This window comes from Manacus vitellinus, unplaced genomic scaffold, assembly GCF_001715985.3.
Source record: "Manacus vitellinus isolate BGI_N305 unplaced genomic scaffold, ASM171598v3 scaffold_5_pilon, whole genome shotgun sequence".
Classification (NCBI taxonomy): Eukaryota; Metazoa; Chordata; class Aves; order Passeriformes; family Pipridae; genus Manacus; species Manacus vitellinus.
The window spans coordinates 26,495,907-26,516,816 of NW_021940682.1; the positions used below are offsets into that span (position 1 = coordinate 26,495,907).

Sequence of the window (20,910 nt, forward strand, 5' to 3'; positions counted from 1 at the left end):
CCCTGCTCTTGCTAAATCCTCCAGACTATTTTAGACTCCCAGAGCATATTAGGAAGACAATTACAATCTTCCACAAAGAGAATTGAGCATGTAAGTGAAAAATTAGACCAACCGGGTATCCCAAAGCAGTACAGTGGATTCCAGCTAAACTAAAACAGGCCCCTTTTTTAAGGGTTTTTGTTTGGCAAGTTTTCTTTGTTTCTAGAGGTTTTGGCTTTTTGCTTACAGTAAAAATAGAGAATGCATCTTAGAATCACTGAGCTCAATGCTGGTCAAGGCACCCCAAAAACAGTATACTCCCAATCAGATCAAGTAGGTTAACCATGGCTGATGTACAGCAGCCACGTAGTACAGCAGCACTGCTGTTACTTGAAAAGTTAAAAAATACTCATATCCAGATGTAAACAAACATGCCTTCAAGACTTCGGATGCTTCACTCTGCTCACAGAGAAAGTGAGAGATTTATTAAACCTATTTCCAAAATAGTATTGATCTACATCATCATATTTTAAAATACACACAATCACACCACTTAAATTTATCTTCCACAACACAATCACTGAAATCAGGACTCTGACACACTCTATACCCCTCTGAATTCAGCTGCTTGCTATGCTTCTGTCTGTGAATTTGTAACATTGATCTAAATGTTTCAAATTACTGAACTCTGTCTCAAGAGATATCATTCACAAAATAATCAGGGGAAGGCAAGGATCCTTAAAACAGCTCATACACCTGAGTCAGGTCAAACTATTGTTTACCAGTGAACCATTTTTCTTGGTTTCCTTTCTAATCTACAAGCAGTAAGAGTTATTTCTCAAAAGGTGTTTTGGGGCATATTTCAAAATCATGGTATAGAAACTGTAATTCTGAAACTCAGGTCACTTGCCTGAAGCCGATTCTACCATCTGTTTTATACCCTTGTCCTTCTCTCTTATACAATTTTCCTTTCCTTTCATTTCATATTTAAAATGTTGAAAGTATAAACAGCCTAGTGAGATATCTTCATCAGAGAAATTATTTCAAGAACTGTTTTGCGCTAATGAAGTATATTTTTTTATTTCCTTTTTCATGCATTTTCTATGCTTAGATATCATCTAAATGAAATCAAGCATCCTTATAGCTGTTAAGCAGACAATAGACAATAATTGGATAGTTATCCTAGAAATAAGCATGGAGGATACCTATTACAGTAATGTGAGTTTAATGATAATGTTAAACTCACAGATAGCAGCTTAATGGTACTGAATAACCTGGTCTGTCAGCTTGAAAAGCTAAAAAAAGTCTAAAATTTAATTCTATTCAGATAGAACAGAATTAAATATAAGACTACATTTTAAATCACAGATTCTGAGAATACCACTAAGTGCTCCTATGAGTCGCAAAGTCATTATTAGCCTGGGAATATTTAGATTTCTAATTATTGTAGTGTTCCCTACTAACAGAAATTTTCAATATTCTCTATTTACATCTAGAACAGAAATATGATCTCACCTTTTCACACTAAATTTTTAAAAATCAGGAGAAAGGAAATCCTGCAGAAGGTTCTTCACAAAAGAAACACTTATTCTTCTATGTAAGCAAAATGGATTACGTACTTGTAAACTACAGAAGTTTTGAAGGTAGGAAATTATGAGATAATACACAGAAAATTAGAAATGGAAAGTGCTAAATCCTGCAACAGTTTCATTCCAGTTCTTTGTATCTTATTAGCAATATTGAATTATTCAAAAGAGTTGCTGGGCTTTAAAAAGAATCCTGCATAAGCGAAGGCTATAAATACTTTTTCCCTCCAAAATAAGAGAGGAAAATCAAGTAAGACAGATGTAAAAGCACTAACCTGAGCATATGGGCTGCATTGAAAACAACATCAAATTCCATATTATCGAGTTCAGCTGCCTTTTTTGCCATTTCAGCTGCTTCTATCAGGCGGGATTCTTCAAGGAGGAACTGACCTGCAATGGAGTGCATGACCGTGAGCCCGCAGATAATAACTGATTTAATATACTACAGAGAGTATAGTTAGGAAAAGGAATCACGAAAAAAAACCAACAAACTAAAAAATCAATCAACAAACAGTTGAATCACATTCAATATTATTTGTTGATTTGCTCTGTGTTTCAGCATCCTCAAAATATAGTCAATGTAAAAAAAATGCAATAAATATGACAGGTAATAACAATATTTGTGGAACATATTTAGGAAAAGTGAGAATAATAGAGTAAAACTCAGCCATCAAGAAATAGTACTTCCAACCTCCAAGAAGCCTGCCATTTGAGAACTTGCCCTTCTGCCTCTACATTTATCTTCATTTCCTCAAGACAAATTGAAGTAAATAACATCTACGAATCAAATACACTCCCATTTTAAAAGCATATCTCAAAATCATATTAAAAGATACATTTTTATATATATCCATGAGAACAGTTTTAGAATTATAAATGATATCAGCATTAAAATTATTATATATGTATACCTTGACAAACTGGTATTTTATCATGTATTGCACTAACCCAATAGGTAGCTCTTTACAAGTTTCCTACATGACTCTTACCTTTTCCATAAAAAAAATAAACAGAAGATAGCTAAAATGAAGTGACTGAATTTTACAAATGATGTTATCATAATCATTAAACCAAGTTTCAACTGAAAAGAATGAATAATTTAAGACTAACTAAACTTTAACTGAAGTACAGCAGTTTCAAAATGGAACATATAAGACATAGTAGAACTCTACAAAAATGAGGTTTTCTTTGATGAAGATGAAAAAGAAATTTGGAAGATACTTAAGCAACCTTATTTTCTGCTCTTTTAAATGATTTTTTCATTCCTAATTCATAAAATGCATTATTTTTGCAACAACTTTTTAAAAGATTTCAGCCATCTAGACTCTGTGTCTACATAACTTTATGTTTGGAAAAGCTATCCTCAAGGATGGTGATTATAGATTCCATCATGCCATCCTTCCCTTTTAAATTTATTTTGTAAAGTTAGATCACTCAACCAAAAATTGTCTGCCATGCCATCACTGACCACCAGCCTCTTCAGAAATAATATCCCATGAGCAAATGATTCCCTCTCATAGTGAGGGATTTTCTCTTTTTTTCTTCCCTCCTTTCCTCATGCATTCCCTGTTGCTCACATGCTTGCTATGTGCTTATGCAAAAAATCCAGAAATCCAGTTAGCCAGAGTTAGCAAAGTCTGTACAAACCTAGTGAATCCGGTGATGCAGGAAGGCATGACTCTATTCATATCTGCAAAACTCTTGTAAAAACATTCTGGTGCCTTCCTGCATTCACAGTATAAGGTTTGCTTGTTTTAGTTACATCCACACTCTAATACGTGCTATATTTTGCTGCAGTATAAGGCTTTGTGCTTATTGTGCCCAGAAACAGATGATTTACAAAAAAAATTCTCTCACACTGAACAATAAGTAAATAAATAAATAAATAATTCTTCAGAATTAGAAATCATGGGTTGAACCATTAGTGGAATTCTTTTAGGAAGGGACAACAAATGCTTACAAAAGCAGTAAATTTGCTTCCTTTTTTTTTTCTTCCCCCCCCCCCACCCCCGTTTGGGTACAACATCAGGGTATGCCTTATATGTAGCAGGACAAATTGAGATTTGAATCTGAAAATTCTCCAAGTAAAGCTACCAACTACAACAGGCAGTTCATATCTCTTGATTTGGGCTGAATTCCTATTTGAAACAAGCTTGACCAACCAGTATTCCAATTCTCTTCCAAAAAGTGAAGTAAAGCAGTATCCCTAATCTTTAGGTCCATGTTAAAGCAAACCAACCATAAATTGTTAACATTAAGGTTCTTTTGTTAATGAAAGCCCTGGATTAGCAGAATGAAACACTGGTAGCTGGATGTACTATTAATAGATCCAGCCAGAGGGGAAAAGGAGGACATAAGCTTTTATATTTCAAGACAGTGAACATTCAGGAGAATTCTCAAATAAATATATACTTAATTTAGGAAAAATATTTTGCACCTTACAATTTAAAAATAATGTCAACTGCTCATTAAGCAGATTAATTACATAAGGAGAATAAAGCTCTCCTTATTATTGCCAATAAAAAAATTACTCAATGGGTTTTAGAGATAGATCTTTAGAAACATACTTCCAGTTTTCTGTAACACTGAAGCTCAGCAGTGATGTTACCTTACGTGTTCAAGAAACATTTGGACAACACTCTCTGGCACATGGCGTGATTCTTGGGCCTCCCCTGTGCAGGGCCAAGAGCTGGACTCACTGATCCTTGTGGGTCCCTTTCAATGCAGGATATTCCATGATTTCATGAGGCAAACAACCCTTACCTGCCTTAATCATTGCCTGAGTAGAGGTGATTTCATCAGTGGTTGCTGATCAAGCGTTTCCCTGTTTGGATGGGCTATAAATATAATTGACTACTACCTTCTCAATCTAGTGGAAAAGTAAATACCTGAGCATACAGGTGTGTGGTGGGTTGGCCCCTATCAGCATCCAAGCACTCACGCATCTGCTCATCCCCACCCACTCCAGCAGGGTGATGGGAAGAAACAGGAAGAACAAAAGCAAGAAAATTTGTGCATCAAGATAAAGACAGTTTAATATGTGAAAGAAAAAAAACAACAAAAAAATCAACCAAACAGCAAAGTGAAGAAAATCACTTGCCACTTCTCACATGCAGACTGATGCTTAGCCAGTCTCCAACAAAGCCAAAATCCTTCTTCTTTCTCTACTCCAGTTTTTATTGCTGAACATGATGTTATATGGTTTGTTATGATCTGTTTTATCTATCCCTTCGGCCAGCTCAGGTCAGCTGTCCAAGCTGCGTCCCCTTCCAACCACCTACCCATCCACAGTCTGTGTTAGGGCAGACTAATTGAACGAGAAATCCTTGACACTGCTCAAGCACTATTCAGCAACAGCCAAAACACTAGTGTGTTATCAAGGAAGGCTGTTTTAGTCACAAATACAAAACATGGCATCATCCAGGCTGCTATAAAGAAAGTTAATGCTATCCAAGCCAGACCCAGTACAAGGTGGAAACTTTCAGCTGAGAATTGATTTGCCAAGTTCTCCTGAAAGGCATACTAATTTTATTCACACATCTCAATTTAATTTAAAGCACCTAAGCAGAGAGATATCATTTTGAAAACATTAGCTGCCATTCCTTTTAATATTATATACTAAATTCATACAAGAATGAAGTGGATTGGCACTTTACTGCTGCACTTTCTTCAATAAAAAGTAGACTTCTGAACTTTTCCTGTCAAAGCCATATGTTTTCCCAAGAGAAGGGCACTAGCAGGGTGTAACAATGCCAAGGTGTTGAAGGTGGATCAGAAGGTATGACCCACAAGCCCCAAGATCCAGGAACCACTTGTGTGGGTCTAAATTTACATGTAGGATTTTCTCCTATGACAGGCAGCTGGCAAACCTCACGTTCTATGAGACTGTAGTGGGTTTCTGTGGCTGAGTTTTCGTAGCAGGGGGGCTACAGGGGTGGTTGCTGTTAGAAGTTGCTAGAAGCTTCCCCTGTCCTGTGGAGCCAATGCCAGCCGGCTCCAAGATGGACTTCCTACCGCTGGCCAAGGCTGAGCCAATTAGGAGTGACAGTAACGCCTCTGTGACAACATATTTAAGAACAAAAAATTGTTGCACAGAATAAATTCCAGCCAGGGAAGAGTGGAGTGAGAACATGGGAATAACAACATAGACACCAAGGTCAGTGCAGAAGGAGGGGCAGGAGGTGCTCCAGGTGCTGGAGTTGAGGTCCCTGCAGCCCGTGGTGCAGCCCATGGTGGAGCAGCTGTGCCCGTGCAGCCCATGGAGGACCATTGGGGTGTAGAGACCCACCTAGAGCCCATGGAAGAGCCCATGCTGGAGCAGGTGGATGCATGAAGGAGGCTGTGACCCCATGAGAGGCCCAGGATGGAGCAGGGTCCTGCCAGGGACCTGCAGCCTGTAAAGAGGGAAGCCCACGCTGGAGCAGGTTTTTTGTGGTAGGATTTGTGGTCCCTGTGGGGGACCCACGTTGGCACAGCTCATTCATGAAGGACTGCACCCCATGGAGGAGTGACCCATGGGACAGCAGTTTGGGAAGACCTGCTGCCCGAGGGATGGACTCACGCTGGAGAGGTCCATCAAGGACTGTCTCCCATGGGAGGGACCTCATGGGAGCAGGGGAAGGACTCCTCTCCCTGAGCAGTGGCAGAAACAACAACTGAGTGTAACCCACATTCCCCGTCCCCCTGCACTGCTGGGGGGGAGGAGGGAGAACACAGAAGGAAGGAGGGGTGGGGAAGGTATTTTTAAGACTGTTTTATTTCTCACTCTTTGGCTCTTATCCTGTTAGTAATAAATATAATACTATCCCCACTTTGAGTCTTGTTTTGCCTGTGAAGGTAATCAGTCACTGACCTCTCCCAGCTCTTATCTCTACTCATGAATTCTTAGCTGGTTTTTTTTCTCCCTCCTCTGTCCAGTTGCAGAGGGAGGGTGAGAGAGTAGCTTTAATGGGTACCTAGTATCTGGCCAGGGTTAACCCACTACAGATTTTTTCTGTATTCTCATTATCCCAGCATCGAAGCAGCCCAGTAGGAATCCACTCACCAGGCTGGTGGCTGAAATCTTTCCGCAAGTCCCGGAGTTCTGATGAGTTCAGGGACTGGGTAACCTCGGTTTCCTGTTTGATTCATCTGACTTCCTCTGTTGAAGGACTGGCTCTTTGATCCGCCCCTTCTCATCCTTCTTTTTGCTAGAAGCTTCTTCTTTTTCTTCTTCCTCCGTTACTAATCGCTGATATAGACCCACCACAGAGACACTGCCCAACACCACCTTTCTTATTGCAGGTGTCATGATTCTTACTGTTGCCAACAACATAAATTACGGTAGCCTGATTGTTTTTTGGAATCAGAACCAGCTTTTGAGAAAACAGCCTTCTACAAGCTCTGAATCCCACATTTTCCTTCTCCAAGGAAAGCATATTTTTCTTTACTATTCTTCTAAACTGGAAGTAGGAAATCCATAGTCCACCTTCCAACGTGACCTTCAGCAACACTTTGCCTGGAACATTACTTTTTAAAATAGAATTTTCCACCTTTCTTGCTAGACAGCACTGAGTTGAGTGCAAATGTGCAGTCAGGAGTTTTTAAAGACCTTTGACAGCAGAGAACTGATTCAATACTTCACAATCCTCTTAGTTATTTTTTCCCTAAAGTATCTAGGAATCAGAAATAGCATTAAAGCTGCTGAATTCTGTACCTACAGCCTTGTTCAAACTTATTTTTTCCTGCAAATCATCAACAGTGTTTTTTGACTCCCTACTTGACCAAAAATTTGAGAGGTAATATATGCAATCTACTGAAAAGTAAGATAAAAGTATGTATGTAAACAACAACAAAAAGTCCAGTTTCTGGCATTAAAAAGAACAACTTATTTTCATCTTTTATCAATTTTTTAAACAAATATTTATCCACAGAAATGAAAGCATACAGCTTTCTATCCTGTATAACTGTCTCTCTAAAATGATCATGAACATTTGTAAAGCACTTTGTTAAAAAGCACCATGAACAATTTAAAAGCCATACATCTGAACTGGTAGTTCTGCTGCTTTATTGTAATAAGAAAGGTATTAATTGGTTGGGATATGTCTATGTGTAGTAATCTCTTATGTTCAGAGCACAAAGGCATTAGTGTGTTCCTCTAGAATGGGCTTAACTATTCCTTGTAGGCACTATGAGCTTTTATTTTATTAGATAGAAGTGCAATTTGCTTATTTAGTAGATAACAGTGCAATTTGCACCAATCTTTCTTCAGTTGAAATGTTCTCTTTTTTACTCACTGGCAAATATTCAAAGGTACTTTGTCCCAGAACAGAGAAGATTTCTGAAATAGCTCTTTTTGTTGCTGTTGCTTTTGAAAAGAACCATCTTGAATGTTCTCAGAATGCTGTTGGTTCTGCACTTACTCATATTTCAATGACTTAGACTATCTTTAGTAATCCAAGCAAAGCCAAGTAAACTATCTTCTGTATAAGAATGTAAAAACTTCCAATAGTACCATAATAGGAATTTGCTTCTTTTAATATACATTTGTCACCAAGTCTTCTGCTTCTTATCCTCTTAAAAAGTTTTCTACTTCCACAACATGAAGAGTGCTCTATCTAGACCCAACTGTAAAAAAAATAAACTTCACTATAAGTTCTTTCAGCATATTCAACACTGAGGATTTGAAGCTGAATATATGCTAGTGCTTTCAAAACATTTCAAGTTTCAGCAGAAACCAGAAGAGGGATAGGGTTCCGGCTGAACCAATGCATTGTATTTTGTCTTTGAAGCACAGTAAGGATGCAAGATCATGTCTTGAGAACTATATTCTTAGTGATATGAGCAGATCCACCACTGAAGCTTGCTGAACTTCAGCTCTGCTGAGACAATGCAGAGCAAAAGAGCAGATGCAAATAGAGCTTTCTATATAGAAAACTGAAATAGCATTCTGTGGAAGAAATGAGGAGAGACCTTGTCTGTAAGTTGATTTCCAAAGCTTTTAAGGTGATGAATCAAGGTTGCAAGATGCAAAGTCAACAGACATGACCTAATGTAACTGTTTCCTTTAAGACTTTCAAAACAGATTCATTGGCTGTGAATCAGAAGTTCCCAGAGCAAGGGAATGTTTAAAGATTGGCTTTCCAGGCCTGTTAAGACGATTTCTTGCTGAATGTGCTGGTTGTGACAGGAGAAACAAAGACAATTTACATCACAATCACCTAAATGGTAGCAGCATTTCTTTTTTTTGCTGCTCCTTATATGCCATTCCATCTTAATCTAAAGCTGTTCTCTTGGTTTCTTGCTGGAAAGAATTCTGGAGACTTTATCCTTTCAATTGGTTCCCATGGAGAAAATTATTCCATGCAAATAAAATATACAGAAACACTATGCAAGCCAGTGGGTGCTGCAATATCAGTATATGCACTGGCTTGGAAAAAACTTTATTAGCCTTTTTCTTTGTCTGAAAAAGTTATCTGTTGCAGTTGTGCTAAATGTACCACTGGATGTCATCCAGAGCATGATCAGAGATAAAGAGAGAAAAAATTAACTTGCAAACCTTTGGGACTTGATGACTGAACTTGTGATCACATCTGGATCACTGGAAGCTCTCACTAAAACAAAAGATTAATGATGAAAATACAAACTACAGGGACCTCATGATTTACAGATACTGTCATTTCCCAAACACCTGGTGATGTATAAGTTTGGAAATGTGAAATCTGGATGGGAAAAAACTATCCAGTTGTACTTCTGTAACAGTCTCATGCTATCTCTAAAAAAATCCTCATGAGATAGTACTCATAGATCAAAACATATGATCATTAGCAAAGAAGTCTCCAGGGTTGTTTGTGTCACATGCTTTTTCAGTTCCTGCAGAAACCCTACATTTTGGCAACATGGAAGAAGCATAAAGCCACATTTTTAGATCTGTCTCTGATCTGCAATATCTATACCATATCTCTTGAGCAGTCTAGTATATTATGCTGAGGAAGCAGAGTCAACCACGTATTTGAGATGTCAGAATGATTAGATTTAAGGATAAACTCAAGGGAAGAGGCAGACTAAATGGAAATTCCACAGCATTTAAGGTTGGTGACCTAGCTTGCTTGGAAATACTCCATTGCATTCCACCTCAGTGACTGGTACTAAAGGAAGTTTGGAACAAATAGTTATTATAGTGGTCTGTAATAATCTTCTTTTAATGTTTTGTGATCGCAACAGCCTAAAGAGCAACAAAAAGGACTTCAGGTTGGTGGATTCTTCTGAATAGCTCAGCTTCTGGTATATTTTCCAGTTTCAGTTTGGAAGTAAGAAATACTGTCTTGTCTGTTAGTTCTAGCTAAAGATTTTCTAAAATCAAAGTTATTACAGAGAGTTCTGGAAACAGAGAGGTCAGAAGCTTAATCAAGTCTTTCTGCAAGACAGTTACATCTCCTTCCCATTTTGGGTCTAGGAATCCTGTCTTCCTGGAACTGCATTCACTGATATTGTAGGAGGAGCTATAAGCCATAGGCCAAACTCAGGACCCTAATTTGATGACACTGTATGCTCAAGACAGAGTGACCATTTCTCCAAAGACCACATATGTTCTATGAACATGTATTATTTGAGTATCATAAACTTGTTTTATAGTTTCCCTACAAAATCACTGTATATTAATGTTAGGATTTCCAAAAGATATAAAATGGAAAAACCCCTTTCCTTTGCAGAAAAGTTCAAGACCGTGTATTGGGAAGGTTGGTAAAGTGACTTAGTGATGGACATACAATATCTGGATGGCTTTGACTCCATCTCATCAAGGAATTTATTTTCTCAATACATAATCACCATGTAGGATCTGGTGTTCCCAGTGTAACAGATCCATGCACTCTTGTATTAATTATTTGGCATATATTGCGCTTAGCTAAGCTGTCAGTCAGAAATGGGACAATTCATTCACTGGAATTATGGATTGTGAAGTTTTATTCATTTCACTGACAAAGATAAAAAATGACCTTCCTATGGACTAGAGTGACATTTCTTCCATCAACATAAAACTCTCCTGAAGAAATTAGTAAAATTTCATTAGTAGGTCATGGTTGATGTTTCTCTTTCTCACAAATACAACATTGATATTTTATTTTTCTTAAGTACACTAGTCTTTTTCTTCGTAAGATCTTTTCCTTAAATATGCAGAAGAAAAATAAAGCTTTCCTAGGCTGCTCAGTGAATGAAGAGCAAAGACACAAAGCTCCAGCACTGTGAACAATGTGACTATGTGGAAAAGTTGATTCCACCACCTATTTGGGCAGCCTGTTCCAATGCTTGACAACCATTTCAGTGAAGAAATTCTTCCTCTTGTTCTGTTGCTAGTTGCCTGGGAGAAGAGGCCAATCCCCACCTGGCTACGAACCCCTTTCAGGTAGCTGTAGAAAGCCATAAGGTCTCTCCTGAGCCACCTCTTCTCCAGGCTAAAAAGCCCACCTCACTCAGCTGCTCCTCACATGACTTACTCTCCAGACCATTCACCAGCTCCGTTACTTTTCTGTTGACATGCTCCAGCACCTCCATGCTTCCCTGTAGTGAGGGGCCCAGAACTGGACACAGCACTCGAGGTGTGGCCTCACCAGTGCCGAGTACAGGGGGACAATCACTTTCCTGGTCCTGCTGGCCACGCTATTCTTGATACAGGCCAGGATGCCATTGGCCTTCTTGGCCACCTGGGCACACTGCTGGCTCATGTTCAGATGGCTGATGACCAACTCCCCCAGATCCTTTTCCACTGGGCCTCTTTCAGGCACTCTTCCCCCAGCCTGTAGTGCTGTAGGGGGTTGTTTTGACTGAAGTCCAGGACCCAGCACTTCACTTTATTATATCTCAGTCTAAGAGGAAACACCTAAAAAGAAAACTGAATTCACATGTAAATATATGAAAATTCTCACACTCACTAAGACATCTAAGTGTATGACTTAAACCACAGTAGTTCCAATTAATTTTCAGGCTGTGACATAGGAGTGGTAGGGCAGTTATCTTTGGAAATAAGACAGATACAGAGTGCTCATAGACTTAGATGAAAATTTAGGCATCAAAAAGGGCTAAAAGCCCTCTCCAGAAACAGTGATCAGAAAGACATAGGATGAAATTGAAAAACAAATACAGCAGTTAACAAGCTAAACTTGTTTAAAAAGAAACAGATAATATAAGAAAACCTATAAAAGTAACTTCTAAATTATCACAAATTCAAAAGTGAAAGACAATGTAAAAAAAAGTATATTTGGGAACATGTTAATCTTTCTTCAATGAGAGTGTAGCTAATACACTTCAGTTTTATGTAATCTGAAAGCCTCTTTTTCATTTTGTTTTATATTTGTAACTGGGAATGCACCGAAAAAGGCAGATGATCAATGTGAACTGCCTAATTAAGTGAATGCATAATTAATCTAATAAGAATAATCTATTTTTATAACAAAAAAAGACTTGTTAAACAATTTAAAGTTATTAGAAACAATGTATTATTCAAAGGAAACTATTTTAAAAGGAGGTCTCAACAGTGATTAATAAAACAGAGTTAATTTGAGCATCCCATTGGGTTCCTGACTTCCTTATTCCAATTAATCCATTACAAAAGTAAGGGAGAAGGGACCTCTGTACAGACATTTATCTTGAAACCTCACTGCTTCTTTCCTTCTCTCTTTTTTTCCCCACTGTACTTTCATTATGTTGGAGAGAGGCCATTACATGCACTTTAAGAGGCACAGTGGCAAAATGTATTTTTAGCAAACAAATAAAATGAAGCATGCTTTAGTTGTGGGGTTTGGGTGGGGTTTTTTGTGTGCTTGTTTGCTTGGTTGGTTGGGTTGGTTTTTTTTTACTTTTAGACAATAAATTACAAATTAAATAAGACAGTTCTGGAGGTACAGAAAGCCTTCAACAATTTCAAACTCCTTAATTACACTGCATCCTACTAACTGAAGAATTTATTTTTGTTTCTTTTCAAACAGATGAGCTCTTAAGTATTTCACTGTTTGAAATTCCCCTCATCTCTGTGCACTGACAAATTTCATACATACATAATCTTTCTTCAACTTCTACTGAGATAGACTGAGTGCAGACACCGAGACTTCCTTTGCGGATGGTCAATACTATATCCAAAACCAAATAGTCTCTAGGCCATAAGGGCACTGGTCTGACCTGACTGAACATTCCTATGTTTGGCACATTTGTTAACAACTTTGACGCATGGACTCTTTAGATGCCATTATGTTCTTAAAATATTTAGAAGAAAGTTCCTTTGGACTTGTATAGTTCATAGGAACCTCTTTGTGGTTTCTCGGATTGACACTTGGATTCATCTCATGTGATCACAGACATTTAATCGAGACAAGTAGCTTAGAATGAATCTCTTCTATGTCAATGGAGATCACCTCAATTCTGTTATCAATCTGTTAATGACAGATGCTACCAAGGTCTTGCAGGATTCAAAATGGAATACTTGAGTTAGCTCCTCAAAGTAAAGTGGGATGCATGAGAGCCAATATCTTGAGTAGGTGTGGTAAGACATTTTGAAGTAAACTTTCCCACAGGAAAAAGAAAGAATTCAAAAATAAATAATTTACTAGGTTCGACCTGTTTTAGTCAAAACTGTTCACTTTAAGTCATCTTTAACAACTGTGTATTAAAATATCCAATTAAGTCTCAAACTTTACCAGAGCATTCAAATTTAGTATCCAAAATAATTTCCTTCAACGTTTTAGTTTAAAAACTTGTATGCTGTGCCAAAAATAATATTTTAATTGAAAGAGAACTAAAAAAGAAAAAAAATTACATTAGTGCTTCTGCAATCCTTCCTCTGTCACTTTTTCTTCTTCCTGATTCATATGAATTTTCTCTCTTTCATCTGTGAGGGGCTTCTGGTAGCATGCTGTGTACCTGAGCAGCTTGTATCATATCACCCATCAACACTCACATATTTGTAAGACAATGGTTTTGCACAAAGTTCAGATGTTCAGATAACTGGTGTATGAGAGGAGGAGAAGAAAGAAGGGGAAAAGAAACACGGTCAGGTGAGCAGCTGTCTGCATTTCAGTCTGAGAGGGGACTGCGATCCTCTCTGGTGACTAGAGTAAAAGCCACTTTGCCTTATCCCCAACGACATGGCATCACATCAGCAGTCCACAGCGATTTATATCTCTTCACCTTTTCCACTAGTTCTCCCTTCAGACATCTTCAAGCATAATAAGTCTGGGAAACACTGCTTCAAGCCTAAATCCACTGAAATCCAAAGTCAGCAAAGTACCTATACAAAACTGATTACAATGCTAAGTTGATAAATGTGCGGTGGTGGTATTATTCAAGGAGCAAATACAAAACTGCTCACCTCTCTCCAAATTTTCATGTGATCATTTTGCCTCCTGCATCAAATCGTACCCAAAAATAGCTTTGGCTTAAGGTTTGAACTAAATTATAATACAAATGTAAGCTTCTTAAAAGATACAGTATATTGACAGTTTTTCTCATAGTGCCAAAAAAAGTCCAAAAGGTTAAAAGTCAAAAATAACATCTGCACAACCTGGGAGCACAAATTATAAGTGTGTGCAATTCTGTGCACTTGGAAGAAAATCTACAGTCCATTTATTTCTGCTAATCCATCAACACACTGCTATGTCCCAACTGACCACTCTTTTCATTTGGCTGTTTTGTGAGGTATGTGTTTTTTTAGGACTGATGCCAACTACTTTATTCTCTGTTCCAACATCTTCATGCTGAGAAAAAAAGGAATCTCTAAGATTTACATGCAAAATACAGATGTATTTCCCCATAATTAAACTCCTGGCATATAGGATGTAGAATGTACCTGTGACAAGGTCCTGGAACAAATTAATGAGATGGAGAGATAAAGCTTAGTGTTCACTAGGGATTCCCATGTAATATTTGGAATGCCCCTGGTAACAAACAATCCTCATCAATTCAAGCAATAGGTGGAAGGGAAAAGAGAAATAAAGCTAAAAAGAAAAGAAAGGGAAAAGGGAAAGAAAATAAAAATAAGGATAATTTATTTCAAATTTTATGAAGTCCCATGCCCAAAGTGACAAGGATTTGTGAATCAGCTGTACTACACAGACACATAACCCAAGCAGAAGTAGACCATATCTTTCTCACAGATACTTTGATATAAACATAGAATAACATCACTGAATTTGGTAAGGTGATCAGAAGTTATATAGGGAAAAGGTTTCACATGCATTCAGAAGAGTTCTCTGTGTATAATGCTCCATGATAGAGAGCTAACAGCTTTACAGAGAACCTTCTTGTGTCTATTGCCTTTCAGCATCACATTTTACTGTGCTGTTACTCCACTGACTAAATTTTTCCTTCACTCCTGAACTGCTGAGTAAAACCTCACTTATGGTGCAGTAATGACCACTGCACAAGGACAGAACCCACTTTTTGAACCTGGAAGACAACAAAGGAGAAGTTTGCTAATGTTTTTAGGGAATAATCTTATTAGGAAACAATACACCATTTTAATATTGTGATCTGGTAATAAAGCAGTCAATGTATCAGACATGAATGATGATTTCAATAACCATGTTTTTAGTTTATAGGGCACTTGAAAATGAGACAGAGGGAATACTGTAGAAAAGGACAGACAAGTTGATGAAGTAATGAGAGAGAAAAAGAAAACAAGTCTAGATCTGTAATGAAATACACACAATCCTAAATGTCTTTTGCTGAGATGCATTGTTGAGACCTACCTTGAATTTGTATGCAATTAAGATTTCCTAATAACTAAGGATAGATTTCTTAATAACAAAGGCTGGAAGGGGTTTGAGTGGGATTCCAAGAAATAATCAGCAGTAACTTTTCTCCATTGTCTTGAGGAATTGACTATACTTATATCCAATTGAAATAATGTGACTTATGTGCACAAATACCCCTATCAGATTTACCTGCACAGGCATAAATAGAAGACAAGGTCACTAACTGCAATGTTTCATAATGTAAAATAATGCAACAGTGGGTTACATTAATTTAAATACAAGTTCTATGTCCAAAGTTTGATTCTGGGAGTCTAACATACAGAATTTCATACTGCATAGGACCAAACAGAAATACATCATGTGAGCAATTCAGACAAAGATATCACATAGAGTAAAAACATGATTATTATGTGAGATTAATTTTCCCTTTTGGTCACTCATTTTTATTTATTTTACATTTACTAGTTAGACTCAGAAGAGGAAATTAAAACAATATACAAAGATATATATAGTGTGCTTGTGGTTCCCTACCTTCTTCCTAAACTAAGATGAATCTTATTACTTACTTCCATATTTTCCAACTGGGACTACATTGCTTGTATTTTAAGATTTGTCTATTATCAGCTTTAAAATACAGTAAGAATTAGTCCACAAAGATAAATAATTTTGGTTCCTTGGGACTAAACACATCTGGAAATATTTTTTGCACATCTAGCAAAAACAATCCAAAGTTATAAAGATACCTTCAAATTCACTGTGTGCCATAAGCACATGCATGGCTTAGTAGGAAAGGTATAGCCAACTTGTCAAAATCTTTTGTAATACTTGGGCATTTCAAGCCAAGAAGGTGCTGGGAAGGAGCTAGATATAAGGCCCATAAGACACTTTGAAATATAGAACTCATGCACACTAAAGTAAAACTTCTAGTTGCCCACCCACCGGCAACCAGCAAAGTTAGGCCAAAACTGTTAACAATAATATTCCAGGCCATGAAACTTTGACATATGGCAATAGTCACCTTTGTTCTTTCCCAGAGAGGGAGCAATACTGAAATTCCTCTCACAGGAGGAAAGCTATGCAAAATATGAAATTCTTCACTCTCCCTCTACAGTGATTAACAAGTTGAAATGAAGTTATACGTGGTAGATTAGTTTCTTTCCCTTTAAAGAAGATATTTTGCCAGTAGCACTTTTCAAACCTTTAATCACTTGGAGAGATTAACAGCAAGCCTGGAATACGTGTGGAAACCCTAGCTATCTGAAACATACCATAATGCATGTAGCAGTTTCCTTTGGTAGGATCCAGCTGAATAGCCTTCATGAAGTACTTTTCTGCCTCACTCTTGCGTCCCTTAAAAAAAAGGGGGGGAAAATTATTTTAACAGTGTGTCACCATGGAGCAATCACGTACAATTAAAATTTCCAAATTCCAGGCACTAGAGAAAAACAACTACTATTATCACTAGATTTAACCTAAATAAATATGAATGTTTAAGTGTTACAGGAAGTTTTGTGGTCAACTACTTATGCTGCAGATCTCCAGACTGAGGAAGAAATACGTCCAACATCCTCAATGTCCAAGAAGTAAGGAAGTAGTAGAAAAGTATTGCAAAAAATATTGTAAAGAGTTTTGGGTGAACACCAAGCTCCATGCTACTTTTTTGGACAAGCATTACACTTACCCAAGCTAAAATCAGAGGAGAAGGTAGGACAGAGCTTTAGTCTTGCTTTAAAAAAAAAAAAAAGTGTGTGTGGGATGAGGAAAAAGCAAGTTTTGCTCCTATGAAATCACAGAATAATAGAAATGCTTATGTTGGAAGGGACCCATAAAGATCACTGAGTCCAACTCCCTGCTCCTCGCCACACTACCTAAAACTAAACCATCCATTTGACTAAGAGCATCATCCAGATACTCCTTGAACTCTGATGCGTTGGGTGCTCTAACCACTTCCCTGAGTAGCCTGGTCCAGTGACCAGTCACCTTCTCAGCGAGGAACCTTTTCCCAAGGTCCATTCTGAACCTTCCCTGATGTAGTTTCATTCCATTTCCTCATATCCTAATTAACACTATATACACAGCCAAAGTTACCACAAACGAAGCTAAATAAATAGAAAATATTTGGGGCTTTACGGTGGAAAATAAAGAAATATGTATTTCTGATGTTAATGTGGGAAGTAAAATTTCATCAAAAATCAATTCTGTCAACCATAAAACATAACCGTAATAGAAATGGTAATTTTTAAAGACAATGGTCAATGGAATGACAAAATGGTCAGGAAAAAAACCCCACAAACAAACCAAAACTCTAACAGAAATTATGGTAAAAAGAACATACATCTTCTAAGACAAGTCTCCTTATCACTGAAATCACCAAACTAGTAAAGCTGCATTATTCTATACAAGTGCCAGAGCAGATCCATTAGTGGTCATTACTCTGTTCTTCAAGAAAACAGCCTAGTCTGACACAGACACGAATCACCATCACGTATTCAGTAAGATACCTCTGACCTGTTTATCCCTATCCCTGTGAAATTAGTTACTGTGGTTTTATAAAATAGAAGGCCTCCAGAATAAAGAACAGCTAAGCTTAACCCCTATGGAAGAAAGGCATTGTGGTCTGCATTTCTCAAGTTGCCTTGAGTGTTATTTCACAGATATAAGTGTATAGGCTTTCTAAAGTTTTGTGGTCTGGAAACAGACATGGCAAACATCCTGCACTATCCCACAAGTTAACATAGGAGTAATAACAAGATCTGTTCACGATTACAGTTGCTCCAGATTCTCAGTATTTTCCTCAGGGGCCTTAGAGACAATAAAATAGAGAGAAGGAAGTTGTGCAGCACACCAAGAACTATATCAAGACGAGGTTCCATCAAAACCATCATAGAGGCCATATTTTAAGAGGTCATCCTGGCATAGATACAAGCAGGATTAACAGTATTCCAGTTTCACAAAATGAATGTTCATTGGAGGTAAGAATTTAGCCTTATTATTTAGTAAACTTTCTTTGGCAAACCCATATTCCTTAAAGCCAAATCCACATGGCACAAGGGCCCTGCCAACCAAATGGTGCAACTACATGATAAGAGTACATTATCTTATACTGCAGTGGCTCATCCCTGCCTTAAAAAAAAGCCAACCAACCAAATGAAAAAAACCCTAACAAACCCACAAACAAAAATCCTAAAAAAAAAAGAAATATGACACCATAGCACAGAATGATTTTTCCTCTTCTACTAGTGCAATAAAGATACATCTATAGATTAAACACTTTTTTTTTTAAATAGCATACAACTATAGATGAGAACAAAAACTGAAGAAGAAAATAGTCATCAATTGAAAACACAATGTAAATTTGGGTCACTAAAATAATTATTCAAATTAAAATAATTGGCAGGGGGAGGTGATAATCAAACACTAAATTTTGCATATTTAACTCCAAGGTTGGCAGTTTTGGTCTGGCAAAAGTTACAATGGCATATCTAAGTCTAGCATTGAGGCTTCAAAATGACAAGGACCAAGCATACATATCATTGATATTGACAGAGTGAACATCTACATATTTTGCATAATTGCTTTTTTTTAACAGACTAACATAATTGGTTTTAGCTGGTTGCTCTCTGTGTCTATTTCTAGAACATAAAAGGACAGTTCATTGAATACAGTCACAAAATCATAGCTTCTGCCTACTGAACTATGACTATAAGGCCACAAACATTTGCCAAACATAATTAATTTTTATTTACTGGAATCAGCAAAAATATATGACTGCTCTACTCTTTTTGGCACTTTCCAAATGTCAGTACCTCAGAATAGATTTAATACACATTATTTTTTGTGTCAAATGATGTAAAATCCAATCAGTTGACAGAATCAGGCTATTTCACCATTAAAATTTAGCATTTGTCAACTTTTTTCCAACTATCCAATGTACACCTTAACTACCACAACAGAATGTACACACTGTGTAGTTAGCTTGACATCAATCCCTGTCATTGTCCCTTTCCCACTGTATGTTTTTGGTGCTAAATAAAACACATGGCATCAGGGAATAAAATTCTAACCTTTTAAGAAAATCCAAATAATTGTTTAAACAGCTGAAAAATACTGATCTGGGGCAGGGAAGCATTTGGTGTGCATGTTCACTGTTATGTATATTGACCCATATAAACGCAGGCACTGAGAGTCACTGGAAACCTCACGATTTCTAGCAGTAGGGTGAGCAGTCATATATGCACAATGACATGCTTTGGCAATTGTACAAAGCAAAAAAAATGTAAGTTTACATCTGCATGATAGCAGACTTATTTGAAGGATAAAAAAGTTATTCATAAATTTTGATGAAAAGACTTGATGGCTCTGAGGATCAATAATGGGATATAAAGTACCTTTCACCTGTTGGTCACCAGTATACATCTGGCCCAGGTCAGTAGCTAATGAAAAGGTGCTATCTGACAGCTACTGGCCTGCTCAGGAGAAATGAGTGGGTGGTCCTAGTCCAAGCCCTAATGGAGATCCTCTGCACAGACGTACTGGCATATTTATGGCTTTTCAATGCAGAGACTAACGACACGGAATCATAAAACAGTGAATGTGAATCTCACTGCTAAGGAAGAAAAACTTAAACATGATGAAGACACTTTCATAACTGATTTGGAAGACTGGGCTGGTATTTCCCTTACTGGATCTGGACCTAAAGCATAAAATGAGGACAAACTTCCAGCAGTTTTCCATTAATAAAGAAAACTTCAGTCCCCCTTTCCCATGCCCAAAAAAAGACAAATTTCCCATGATTACTATCCTCAAGCAACACTAACGAATTTAAAATGAAAAAAAAAAGCTTAAAAAGCGCAGCTAAGTGACAGAGGGCTCTTACAACCTAGCACACAAGTTGTCTTGGCTTTCAGAAAGACCTCAGTCATGCAGAGTTCAAATCAGAATGGTTGGTTGCGTGCAGTCTTGGAAGCCAGTTAATTGTTTAAATATTAACTCAGAAGCTTGATTTTTTTAAGACTAGTTCTTTGTAGTTGATTGCAATTGCTAATATGGTCAGACATTGCTTAAATGGGCTTTCCTACAAATGGCTGTTATGATCACCATGACAAGTGAAAGAGAGCTAGCTAAAGGCAGTTGATATATTAGTAAAGATTTTATTCTTAAAATATTAAAAAAACTGAGGACAAAACTACCATTTCGATATTCACCCCAAATTTTTTCCTCACTTTGCTGGTAAACTGTGCCAAATCCATGTTGAGGCAGCTGTTTTACTTCAGGCTGCCGGAGGCCCAGGGACCCTGAGATGGTAGTAAAACTGAAAAATACAGCTGAGCAGCTCTGAATAACCCTCTTGTGGAAACTATGATGACAGTGACAACCAGTAAGGTGGTTCAACAAATTAGGTGGTCTCTGCAATTTGAACCAACTTTATATGCCATAAACATTAATTATTCTTCAAAGTTTACAAGGGTTTCACCAATAGGACAGAGACTTCATTCTTCAACATAGGGTTTTTTTCTGAGCTTAAACTGGTAATTATGTGATTGCATTTGTGTCACAAATGCAGTTGACTGTCATTCTCCAGGTCTGCTCAATGTATCTTTTTTTTTGGCAAGCATTTACATTTT

At 37.4% G+C, this 20,910-nt stretch overlaps 1 protein-coding gene across 1 annotated transcript in view; it reads right to left on the reverse strand.

Moving 5' to 3' along the window:
* The window catches only part of TMTC2 (transmembrane O-mannosyltransferase targeting cadherins 2), a 144,083-nt gene that overhangs the window by 26,934 nt on the left and 96,239 nt on the right, over positions 1–20,910 (reverse strand). The window contains exons 9-10 of the mRNA XM_018080793.2: positions 16,555–16,636; positions 1,841–1,955 (exon numbers count right to left, since the gene is read on the reverse strand). Of these exons, the coding sequence (XP_017936282.2) occupies positions 1,841–1,955; positions 16,555–16,636 (197 nt within the window). The remainder of the gene's footprint in view (positions 1–1,840; positions 1,956–16,554; positions 16,637–20,910) is intronic.